The sequence below is a fragment of the Hippopotamus amphibius genome, chromosome X (genome assembly GCF_030028045.1).
Source record: "Hippopotamus amphibius kiboko isolate mHipAmp2 chromosome X, mHipAmp2.hap2, whole genome shotgun sequence".
NCBI lineage: Eukaryota > Metazoa > Chordata > Mammalia > Artiodactyla > Hippopotamidae > Hippopotamus > Hippopotamus amphibius.
Genome location: NC_080203.1, coordinates 42,257,835 through 42,271,103, shown reverse-complemented (window position 1 = coordinate 42,271,103; position 13,269 = coordinate 42,257,835). Strand labels below are relative to the sequence as shown.

Below are 13,269 nucleotides of genomic sequence, written 5' to 3'. Positions count from 1 at the left end.
AAGTCCCCTTTTAGCCTATCCAATTCCAGCTCTAAAATGTTTACAGTTTGGTATGTATATTTCCCAGCTTTTTCCTAAGTTTATTCAGAAATATCTATATATACATATACCATACATATACAAATGTCTTGTTTATAAAAAAGTATTCATTTTATATATATATATATACACACACATATATATATATATATATATATATATATATATACACACACATATATATATATATATATATATATATATATATATAAAATCCTGGACATCATACAGGTCAGAATGCTTTAATACATATACCCCATTATTTTAATGCCTGTATAGTATTCCACTAAATGGATATGCCATAATTTATCTATTCTCATACTGACAGACATTTAGGTTATATCCAGTATTTGTGTGTGTGGCTTTATTAAAATATAATTCAGATACCATAAAATTCACCCATTTAAAGTGTACAATTCACTGTTTGTAGTAGATTCACAGAGTTGTACAATCATTACCACAATCAATTTTAGAATATTTTCATCAAGTTCTAAAGAAATCCCATACACTTCAGCTATTACCCCCAGCCCAAAGCAACCACTAATCTACTTTCCATCTCTATATATTTGGAATTATATCATATATAGTCTTTTGGAGTAACTTCTTTCATTTAGCATGTTTTCAGGGTTCTTCCATGTTGTAGCATATATCAGAAATGTTCCCTCCTCTTCTACTTTTTGGAAGAGTTTGTGAAGAATTTGTATTAATTATTCTTTACTGTTTGCAATAATTAATCTAAGAATCCATTTGAGCCTATGCTTTTCTTTATGGGTATTTAAAATATTACTAATTAACCACCCAACAATTGGTTTCAGTAGTTTGTGTATTTCTAGGAATTTGTCTATTTCAAATAAGTTATCTAATTTATTGTCATAAAATTGTTTGTGGTGTTCCTTCATATTTGTTTAAAAATTTCTATAAGGTTGGTAGTGATGTTTCCTCCTTCATTTCTGATTCTAGTAATTTGAGTCTTCTTTTTATCCTGGTCAACCTTGTGAAAGGTTTACCACTTTTGTTGGTCTTTATATAGAACCAGCTTTTGGTTTCATTGACTTTTTATTCTCTATGTCATTTATTTATCTAATCTTTCATATTTCCTTCCTTCTGTATTTTCTAGTTTCCTTCTCTTTTTCCAGTGTCTTTAAATGTAAAGTGAGGTTATTGATATGTGATTTCTTCTTTTTAATTATAAGCATTTGTACTTATACATTTCTCTCTAAGCATTGCTTTAGGTGTATCCCGTAAGTTTTGGCATGTTGTGTGTTCATTTTCATTCATTTCAAATTAATCTTGTAATTCCTTCTTTGACCCACTGGTCATTAAAAAGTGTGTCTAATTCATATTTGTGTTTCCCAACTTTCTGGTATTGATTTCTAACTTCAATCCATGTGGTCAGAGAACATACTTTCCATGGTTTCAATCCACTTAAATTTATTTAGGTTTGTTTTATGATATGTGATATGGTTATCCTGGAGATGTTTCATGTGCACTTGAGAAGAAATGTGTATGCTGCTCTTGTTAGGTGAAGTGTTCTGTAAGTCTCTTTAAGGTCTAGTTGATTTATAGCATTGTTCAACTCCCCTATTCCCTTGTTCATCTTCTGTCTAGTTCTTATTAAAAATGGGGTACTTAATTCCCCAATTCTTATTGTATACTATTATATTTCTCCATTTCAGTTTTTGATTCATGTATTTTGGTACTCTGTTGTTAGGTGCATATGTGTTTATAATTGGTATATCTTTCTGATGGATTGACTTTTATCAATATAAGATGTCCCTCTTTATCTATACTGACATTTTTTGTTTTAAAGTCCATTTTAAATAGACTTTAGATAATAGCATAGCCACTCCAGCTTTCTTAGAGTTGCCACTTGCCTGATATTTCTTTCTATCCTTTAACCTTCAATCTGTATCTTTGAATCTAAAGTGTGACTCCAATAAATAGCACAGAGGTAAGTCTTATTTTTTTTTTCCATTTTGATGATCTCTGCCTTTTGACCAGATTGTTTAATCCATTCATACTTATTATTATTAATATAAGTGGACTTAACGACTGCCATTTTACTGTTTCTTTCTATAGGTCTCAAGTTTTGTTTCTCCATTTCTCTTTTTGCTTTCTTTTGCATTGAACATTTTCTGATAAAACATTTAAATGTCTTTAATATTTTCACTATATATTTTCAGTTATTTCCTTAGTGGTTGCTCTAGGGTTTACCATACACATCTTAATTGCCTTCAACTATATACTAAATTCCAATGAGATATAAAAATCTTATTCCTATGTAAACTCATTCCTTTTCTCACTTTTTGTGGTATTATTGTTACTATTATTATTTCTACATGTTATAAACCCAACAATACATCATTATAATTATTACTTAATATGATTTTATGTCTTTTAAAGAAGCTGAGAAGGAGCAAGTATATATTTATAGCTTTTTTATATTAACCTTCTTATTTCCCATTTTTTATTTTCTTCATTTGTTCCTATGGATTTGAGTTACCATTCTAGAGTCATTTCTTTAGTCCAGTACAGCTTTGCTTCCAGCCACGTCCTTTGTCTTATTATTGGTAAATATATTACAGTTTTATATGTTATAGATCCAACAATGCAAGTATACACACATTATTTTATGAAATAGCTTTCTAAATCAATTAAGAAAGGAAAAATGTATTTTGACTGTCCAATTACATAATTACCTTTACCCATGCTAATTTTTTTGTAGATTCAAATTACTGTCTGAGGTTACTTACTTTCCACCTGAAGAACTTCTTTTAATATTTCCTGTAAGTCTGGTCTGACAGCAACATATTCTCCCAGTTTTTGACTATGTGGGGATGTCTTTATTTCATCTTCATTTCTGAAAAACAGCTTTATTGAATATAGGATTCTATATTGACAGTTTTTTTCTTTCAGCACTTTGAATGTTTTCCCACTGCTACCTCCATTGTTTCTCAGGAGAAGTCATCTGTTACTTTTACTGAGGTTCTCTTGTACGTGATGTTTCATTTGCTTCATGTTGCTTTCAAAAGTTTCTCTTTGTCTTTGGGTTTTAGCATTCTTATTATGGTGTGTCTTCTTGTTTATCCTACTTGGGGTTGAGATTTCTCAGGTGTATAGGTAATGTTTCTCATCAAATTTGCGTGTTTACAGCCATTATTTATTGGAATATTTTTTCTGCTCCGTTCCTTCTCTGATATTCCCATTGCAAGGACATTGGAGTACTTAATGGTTCTATACCATGTTACATTTTCATTCTTTTTTCTTTCTGATCTTCAACTTGGATACAATTATCACATTAAACATCACAACCCAATGAGGTAAGTAGTATCATTATCTTCATTTTTATAGATGAGAAAACTGAGGCTCAGATTAAGTGATTTGCCAAGGTCACAGAGTGGTAAGTATGGCTGTGAAGTTCAAACAGGTCTGACTCCAAAGTTTGTACTACTTTCTCTGTATCACATCATCTTTCTATTCTCCAGAAACTATAAACAAACAACTGGGGGATTTGGGGCTGGCTGCCTCTCTTCTAGAGAGCTCTTTCTTTCTACCTACCTTTAGTATTCTTTGCTAGTATGTTCCTCTTCTAAAATTCATATATCTAATCCCTAACATGTACTAGACAAAGATTCAATGTTTATTGCTTTGAATTCAATCATTACTCAATGGTAGCTAGCTTAAATGACTATGGGAACATTAATGTTCTGATCTAAATTCTTTCATTAGAAAAAAATATATAGTCTTTTGAAGACACTGATAACTTAATAGGGAAGTGTTCAATAAATATGTCAACTAACTTATGAAAACGACCTACTGTTACTGCTAATAGGTCTCATTCAACAGCATTTGCTGATGTTTAGGCCTGGGATCTTGGTCATTTATTTACTAGGAGAAATTAGGGACAAATGGGCTCTAGAAATAAATATTTCATCATGTAATTAGTTTTTTAGTTTTGTATATATAGGAGGCAGTCTTGGAAAGAATGTTATCTCTAGGGACAAATATTTAAGACCTCATATAAATTAAAATGATTAAAAAAATCCTTGGAAATAATCCACTGTAATTAATCCTGAGAAAATGATACTCTTCATACCCTACCATCCATAATCATTATATTGTCTATCCTAGATAGTCTTCAATTATAGAAATTGTTTTCTACCAATTCTTTCCAAAAGCTGAAAAGGATTATCTTAAATCAGTGTTTTCTCCCTCAGTTACTCTTCTTCAGTTCCAAATAAATTGCTATCTATATACAAATCCTAGATCCTAGATTCTGATGTAAGAAAAACCTCCTGGGACTCACAATCTTTATATCTTCTAGCTGCCACTAATTTCTGTAGTATTATCTGTAGTAGATGATACTAGAGAAGCAGCCTGGAGATCTGACTGATGCTTCTTGTTCTTTCCAAATTCTATCACCAATATTTTCCCATGTAGTTTATATCCATTTACTAGACGCAATGCTTGCCATGCTATTTCTGTATCTAAAAGAGAAAGAAAAAAACAGCAGTTTATATGTGGCTTAATAATTCAATTTTATTCCAAGTCTAGTTTATGTTGTTTTGCCTTGGAGTTCAATGTAGGCTATAAGGCCGTATAGTTACTTGATTTTATTGTGTTTTCTACAATCTCAATTTTGTAATAACTCAGCAAGATTAAACTAATGGCTAAGAATAACAACAATAAAATCTTAAAATGGATGTTTGAGAATTTCTCCTAATCCAATGATATAGGTAAAGAAACAAGGATACAGACAGTGTGCTAAAGAGGGCTAAGCTATAACTGATAATACACAAACCTCTATCTTAGATAACAGATTATAGGTATGGTGAGTATGAAATCATTTTCAAAATGGGGAACACAAATAAAATAAGTTATTATGGTACTGGGGACATTTTACTACTTTTTCCTTTTGATCAGAGAGGGTCTGTTAGGATAAGTAATTTTAAGAATCCTTGTAGGCATATGGAAGCTTGAGGTGTAAGAGTATATAGTGTATAGCAGGAGGAGTCAAATTCTGGGTCTCAGAGTCTGGATGTGGGAAATTAGGAAGGAATGGACTTATTGCCTAGAGTCTGTGAAATCATAAATAGACAAGCAATGTTTTTAGATTGAACCAATTTATGTCTCATATATGTATACACTACAAATTTTCAAATGTATATGTAATTAGTAAAATAGCTATTTATTTAAAAAGTACTTAGTGTATAAAGCCTTTTTATTATATATCTTTCCAATTAATGGATCATATTAGGTGGGGGGGGTGCATGAAATAATTTTTTAAGTTTAAAAAGGGTTCTCATGCTTGAAAAGACTAAAAATCACTAATGTTGAGGATTCACAAACCTTCAATGAGATAGGAAAGATGGTACAATGCTATATGAAAAGAGTGCAGGGAAGTTTTGCACTGCTCATGTGTAAAAGCACTTGCCTTCAAATAGATTACTAGACTGTATATAAATGATGATATTTTAGGGATAATAAAAGGCATAGCTCCTACCCATCCTCCACCAAAAAAGAAAGTCTGGTCTGTCAGAGAAACTGAAATTCCTATACAGGTGTAACTTGTTTAACTGCACATTGTTTTATTATGCTTTGCAGATATTGTGGGGTTTTTTTTTCCCCTCAAATCGAAGGTTCCTAGCAACCCTGCCCTGTCAGATGATGACTAGCATTTTTTATCTAGAAAGTATATTTAAATTAAGGTATGTACCTTGGTTTTTTTTAGACAAAATGCATACTTAATAGATTACAGTATAGTATAAACATAACTTTTACATGTGCTAGGAAACCAAAAAATTCATGTGACTCACTTTATTGGGATATTCATTTTATTGCAGTGGTCTGGAACTGAATCTGTAATATCTCTGAGATATGCCTATATTATTCCTCCCTTTGGTTTAGGATACTGAAGTCATGTATTAAGATGCAAACAACAGTTAAAAGAATATATCACCTACTAGTTAATTATGAATTACTAATGAATTAGCATAATACAGCATAATAGCTTGCAGTCTCTTAGTCCTAAAGGAATAGGGCATAATGCAAGTACAAGTGTTCTGATCAGAATAACAATATATTAATAAGTAGCGTAATTATAATTTGGACTAGAAATACTACTTTCAGCAAAGGGAAAGTAAATTTTGATAGAGTGCCAAGACTGGGCAAAAGTGAGGAGAATGGGGTAAGGTGGTTGTGAACTGTCAAAGGAGAGGAAGCACAGAAGGGAGAATAGTGAAAAATTAAAAACATGTTTTCTTTAGTTCTCTTCCCTTCCTCCCATGTACTTGTCTAAGCACATGCTTCTCATGTGCTATGGAGAAATCAAAGGGCTATATCTAAATTAGAGAGGGGATAAGTAGTCACTAATGAACTTATGCTACAACTGAGTAATAATCCAGATGAAGCTACTTACTGGGAAAAGTGATAAAAGCCTGCCCCCTCATTCGTCCAGTCATCATTCGGAATTGAATTGGAGGTCCTTTCTTCTCCTGGAACCGAGCAAATAATGAGACAAGATCTCTTTCGGTCACCCGAGGGCTAAGGTTCTTCAGGTATAACACCTAATATAAACCAAGTATCAACAGAAATATCACATTAGGGAGGTAAGGCAACTATTTCATTGTGGTAGGAATTTATTAGTTTCAGATAAAGATGGTGGATTGAACACATACATCTAATTTCAATCCCTCCAGAAAACTCTCTAAATCTATAGGAACTGTTTTTTTTTTTTAATACAAACCGACAAGGTAAGGAAGAACAAGAAAAGGAAGCAATAGCAACAATATTCTGGAAGCTGGAAAATAACTGAACAAGTGTACTCAAGAAAGCTGAATCTTAAATCAGCAGTGGGGAAAGCCAGGAACTAACCCATCTACATCTAAGAATCCTCAAACAGTTTAGGAACTGATATATTCGGGTGTCTCTGGAAATGGATATAAAGATAAGGTGGGTAGGTTGAAAGCTCTGTAAAAATAGATTAGATCTTTAAACACTCTCCCCTAAAATATGCTACTGGGTAAAGACCACTCCCAATCCTGGTGAATACTGGAGGTTTATTCTTTGAACATGGGGAATGCTAGATACAGCTGAGGATTTGAATATTGTTTCTGAAAACTAGGAGATTAAGAGAAATAACATATTCTGAATGATGAGGATACCCCAAACACTTCCCCCTATTTGGCTCCTACAGTGCTGGTGGTACCCTCCTAAGCAAGAGTTCTGAAGTCTTCTCTGGGGAATCTGATCAGCCCCAAAAGGAAAGATCTAAAAATGCTGACTTGGGATGGGGAATTTCTCCAACAAATGGATGAGCCAGATGACTTTAAGTGAAGCTCAAAGTCAATAAGGATCATTCATTTGCTCAGAGATTCCAATCTGTTTTTGGAAGCTCATACATATGAGCACAGATTATCAGGCATCTGAGAAAAGCCTCTAATGTGAAAGAGAACAGAACAAACAAAGGAGTGAAAGCAAATGGGAGAAAACAGAAACTGTGCAAGGAGAAAAAAAAAAAAAACTTCAAAAAGCCATCACTAATACCCTCAGAGAAAAAAGAGAAAATATTCCATCTATTAGGAATGGTATGCTATAAAAAAAGAAATATTCAAGAAAACAAAAAAGGAGCTCTTAAATGTGATTGAACTTAGTTCTTTTCTGCTTAAAATAGATTGTTATAAGATCTTTTAAGTAAGTTCCATTGTAATTATAAAGAAAATACCTATGAAAGACACACATGGGGATATATGTATAAATACAGCTGATTCATTTTGGTGTACAGAAAAAAACTGGCATAACAGTCTAAAGCAATTATATTCCAATAAAGAGCTTTAAAAAAAAGAAGAAAGCAGAACAGTATGTTTAAAAAAAAATAAGACATACAAAAGAAAATGAGCAAGGAAAATGGCACTTCACTATCAAAAATTCAATGAACTACAAAGGAGGACCTCAAGAAAGAAAAAGAGCAACAAAAGAACTACAATACAGAAAACATCTAATAAATTGCAATAGTAAGTCCTCCCTATCAATACTTACTTTACATATAAATGGATTAAACTCCCTAATCAAAGACATAGAGTGGTTGAACAAATAAAAATCAAGATCTGACTAGTGCTGTCTACAAGAAACTCACTTTAGATTTAAGGCCATACATAGGCTGAAAATGAAAGGATAAAAAAAGAAATTTCAGGACTTGCCTGGTGGCGCAGTGGTTAAGAATCCACCTGCCAATGCAGAGGACATGGGTTCAATCCCTGATCCAAGAAGATCCCACATGCTGTGGAGCAACTAAGTCTGTGCACCACAACTACTGAGCCTGCGCTCTAGAGACCTCGAGCCACAACTACTGAGTCTGTATGCTGCAACTACTGCAGCCTGCACACATAGAGCCTATGCTCTGCAACAAGGGAAGCCACCACAGTGAGAAGCCTGTGCACCACAATGAAGAGTAGCCCCCACTCACCGCAACTAGAGGAAGCCTGTCTGCAGCAACAAAGACCCAAAGCAGCCATGAATAAAATAAAATTTTTAAAAATTTTTTAAAAAAAGAAATTCCATGCAAATTGTAACCAAAGAAGAGCAAGGTTGGCCATGCTTCTACAAAATAAAATAGACTTTAAGTCAAACACTTTCAAAAGAGACAAAAAAAGGATATTATATAATGATAAATGGGTCAATTTACCAGGAAGATATACTGATTATAAATATATATGTACCCAACATCATAGCACCTAAATATATGGAGCAAATATTGAGAAAACTAAATGGAGAAACAGAAAGCAACATATACTACTGGGAGATTTCAATACCTCACTTTCAATAGCAGAAGAAAAACTAGAAAATTCAAATTTGTGGAAACTAAACAGTATACTGTAGAACAACTAATGGGTCTAAGAAGAAATCAAAAAGGAAATTAGAAAATACCTTGAGATAAATGAACAGGAAACCACAACATACCAAAATTTATGGGAAGCAGCAAGATCAATACTAAGAGGGACATTTATAGCATTAAATGCCTAAATTAAAAGAGGAGAAAACTCTCAAACAACTTAACTCTACACTTCAAGGAATTAGAAAAAAAAAAGAACAAGCTAAGCTCAAAGTTATCAGAAGGAAATAATAAAGATTAGAACAGAAATAAGTGAAATAGAGATTAGAAAAATAATAGAAAAAATCAACCAAACTAAGAGCTGTTTTTTGAAAAGATCAACATAATTGACTACCTTTAGCTAGGCTAAGAAAAAAGAGAAGACTCAAATAAATTAGGAGTGAAAGAGGAGTCATTACAATGGATGCCACATAAATGAAAAAGGATTATGAGAGACTACTGTGATGATTATATGCCAACAAACTGGATAACATAAAAAAAGGATAAATTCCTAGAAACATAAAATCTACCAAGGCAAAATCATGAAGAAATAAAATCTGAATAGATTTATAACTAGCAATAAAATTGAATCAGTAATCAAAAAGCTCCCAACAAAGAAAAGCTCAGGACCAGATGGCTTCACAGGCGAATTCTACCAAACATTTAAAGAAGAATTAATACCAATCCTTCTCAAACTCTTCCAAAAAACTGAAGAGGAGGGAACACTCCCAAACTAAGTTTATGAGGCCAACATTACCCTGACCAAAAGCAGAAAAAGACATTACAAGAAAATTAAACGCCAATGTCCCTGATAAATACAGGTGCAAAAATCCTTTTTTTCTAGTTTACTAGAAAAATAGTAAATTGAATTAAAAAGCACATTTAAAGGATCATATATCATGAGCAAATGGGATTTACCCCTATGATTCAAGGATAGTTCAACATATGAAAATCAGTCAATATGATATACCACATTAAGAGAATGAAGGATAAGAATCACAAATCATCTCAATAGACATCAATGGACAGAAAATCAATAAGGCAACAGAGATCCTAAATGACACAACAGAACAGATAGCCTTAATTGATATTTTCAGGACATTACATAAAAACAACAACAACAATAAAAAACAACAAAAAAACCCAGAATACACATTCTTTTCAAGTGCACATGGAACATTCTCTAGGATAGACCACATACTAGGATACAAAACAAGCCTCAACAAATTTAAGAGGCCAGGGATTATTTCAAGCATCTTTTCTGACCACAACAGGAAGAAACTAGAAATCAATCACAGAAAGAGAAATGAGAAAAAAAAATGATTACATGGAGACAAAACAACATGCTACTAAAAAAAGCAATAGGTGAACAATGTAATCAAAGAGGAAGTTAAAAAATACCTGAGATCATCAGTACCATTTTTAGATTCCGTATATGTGAGTTAGCATACAATATTTGTCCTTCTCTTTCTGACTTACTTCACTCTGTATGACAGATTGTAGAACTCAGTGACAAGAACAAGTATGTAGATACAGAGAATGGACTGGAGAACTCGAGGTATGGGAGGGGGCGGGGGGTGAAGGGGAAACTGAGATGAAGCGAGAGAGTAGCACAGACATATATATACTACCAACTGTAAAATAGTCAGTGGGAAGTTATTGTATAACAAAGGGAGTCCAACTCAAGGATGGAAGATGCCTTAGAGGACTGGGGTGGGGAGGGTGGGGGGGACTCGGGGGGGGAGTCAAGGAAGGGAGGGAATACGGGGATATGTGTATAAAAACAGATGATTGAACCTGGTGTACCCCCAAAAAATAAAAAAAATAAAAAAAATAAAAATACCTGAGAAAAGTGACAGTGAAAACACAACCATACAAAATCTTTGGGATGCAGCAAAAGCAGTTCAAAGAAGGAAGTTCGTAGTGATAAAGGCCTTCCTCAAAAACAAGAAAAACCTCAAATAAACAACCTAACCTGCCACCTAAAAGAATTAGAAAGAGAACAAACAAAACCTAAAGTCAGCAGAAGGAAGGAAATAATAAAGATCAGGGAGGAAATAAATGAAATAGAGATCAAAAAACAATAGAAAAAAATCAATAAAACCAAGAGCTGATTTTTTGAAAAGGTAAACAAAATTGACAAATCTCTGGCCAGGCTTGCCAAGCAAAGGGAGAGGACCCAAATAAATGAGGAGAAATAACCAGATACTGCAGAAATACAAAAAAAAAAAAAAAACCCGTAAGAGAATACTATGAACAATTATATGCCAGTTACTGGACAATCTGGAAGAAATGGACAGGTTTCTAGAAACATATAGCCCACCAAAACTGAATCAAGAATAAATAGATAGTTTGAACAGACCAATCACTAGAAGTGAAATAGAATCTGTAATTAAAAAATAGAAACTCCCTTCAAACAAAAGTCCAGGACCAGATGTCTTCACTGGGGAATTCTACCAAACAGACAAAGAAGAACTTATGTCGATCTTTCTCAAACTCTTCCAAAAGACTGAAGCATAGGGAACACTATCAAAGTAATTCTATGAAGCCACCATCACCCTGATACCAAATTTAGACAAAGACACTACCAAAAAAGAAAATTACAGGGCAATATCTTTGATGAATATAGATGCAAAAAATTCTCAACAAAATATTAGCAAACCAAATCCAACAACACATAAAAAAAGATCATACACCATGATCAAGTTGGATTCACCCCAGGGTCACAAGGATGGTTCAACATATGCAAATCAATCAATATGATACACCACATCAACAAAAGAAAAGACAAAAACCACATGATCATCTCAGTAGATGCAGAAAAACATTTGATAAAATTCAAATGATAAAAAATCTTATTAAAGTGGGTATAGAGGGAACATAGCTCAATATAATAAAAGCTATTTATGACAAACCCACAGCCAACATAATACTTAATGGTGAAAAGCTAAAAGCCTTCCTACTAAAATCTGGAACAAGACAATGATGCCCACTATCACCACTTCTATTCAGCATAGTATTAGAAGTCCTAGCCACAGCAATCAGACAAGAAAAAGAAATAAAAGGTATCTAAATTGGAAGGGAAGAGGTTAAATTGTCATTATATGCAGATGACATTATACTACATATAGAAAACCCTAAAGACTCCACACAAAAACTATTAGAACTGATAAGTGAATTCAGCAAGGTAGCAGGATACAAGATTAACATACAGAAATCTGTTGGATTTCTTTACTAACAATGAAATATCAGAAAAGGAAAGTAAAAAAAAAAAAATCCCTTTAAAAATTGCATCAGAAAATCAAATACTTAGGAATAAACCTGACCAAGGAGGTGAAAGACTTATCTGTTGAGAACTATAAAACACTGATAAAGGAAACAGAAGATCATTTTAAGAAATGGAAAGATATACCATTAGATTGGAAGAATTAATATTGTTAAAATGGCCATACTATACCCAAAGCAATCTACAGATTTAAGGTGATCCCTATCAAATTACTCATGTCATTTTTCATAGACTAGAACAAGTAATTCTAAAACTTATAAGGACAGTGATAATTTACAGGACAATTATAAAGCTACAGTAGGTATTTCCCTGGTGGCACAGTGGTTAAGAATCTGCCTGCCAATGCAGGGGACATGGATTCAATCCCTGGTCTGGGAAGATCCCACATGCCACAAAGCAACTAAGCCTATGTGCCACAACTACTGAACCTGTGTGCCACCAGTACTGAAGCCTGTGCACCCTAGAGCCCAGGTGCCACCACTACTGAGTACACACGCTGCAACTACTGAAGCCCATGTGCTCTGGGGCCTGCATGCCACAACTATTGAGCCTGCCAGTTGCAACTGCTGATGCCTGCATTCCTAGAGCCTGTGCTCCACAACAAGAGAAGCCACTGCACTGAGAAGCCCACACACTGAAATGAAGAGTAGCTCTTGCTTGCCTCAACTAGAGAAAGCCCATGCACAGCAACAAAGATGCAACACAGTCCAAAATAAATAAATTAAAAACAATAATGCTACAGTAATCAAAACAGCATGGTACTGGCACAAAAACAGACATATAGATCAATGGAACAGAATAGAGAGCCCAGAAATAAACCCGCACACCTATGGTCAATTAATCTTCGACAAAGGAGGCAAAAATATACAATGGAGAAAAGACAGTCTCTTCAGCAAGTGGTGTTGGGAAAGGTGGACAGCTGCATGTAAATCAATAAAGTTAGAACACTCCCTCACACCATACACAAAAATAAACTCAAAATGGCTTGAAGACTTACATATAAGAAAGGATACCACAAAACTCCTAGAAGAGAACATAGGCAAAACGTTCTCTGACATAAATTGTACCAATGCTT

At 33.7% G+C, this 13,269-nt stretch overlaps 1 protein-coding gene across 3 annotated transcripts in view; it reads right to left on the bottom strand.

Moving 5' to 3' along the window:
- Positions 1 to 202: 202 nt before the first annotated feature.
- RBM41 (RNA binding motif protein 41) overlaps positions 203 to 13,269 on the bottom strand; it is a 65,700-nt gene continuing 52,633 nt past the window's right edge. For all 3 annotated transcript variants that reach the window (XM_057718775.1, XM_057718776.1, XM_057718774.1), the window contains 2 exons: positions 6,458 to 6,605; positions 203 to 4,526 (listed from right to left, as the gene is read on the bottom strand). In XM_057718775.1, coding sequence (XP_057574758.1) covers positions 4,360 to 4,526; positions 6,458 to 6,605 — 315 coding nt within the window. In that variant the 3' untranslated portion in view covers positions 203 to 4,359. The remainder of the gene's footprint in view (positions 4,527 to 6,457; positions 6,606 to 13,269) is intronic.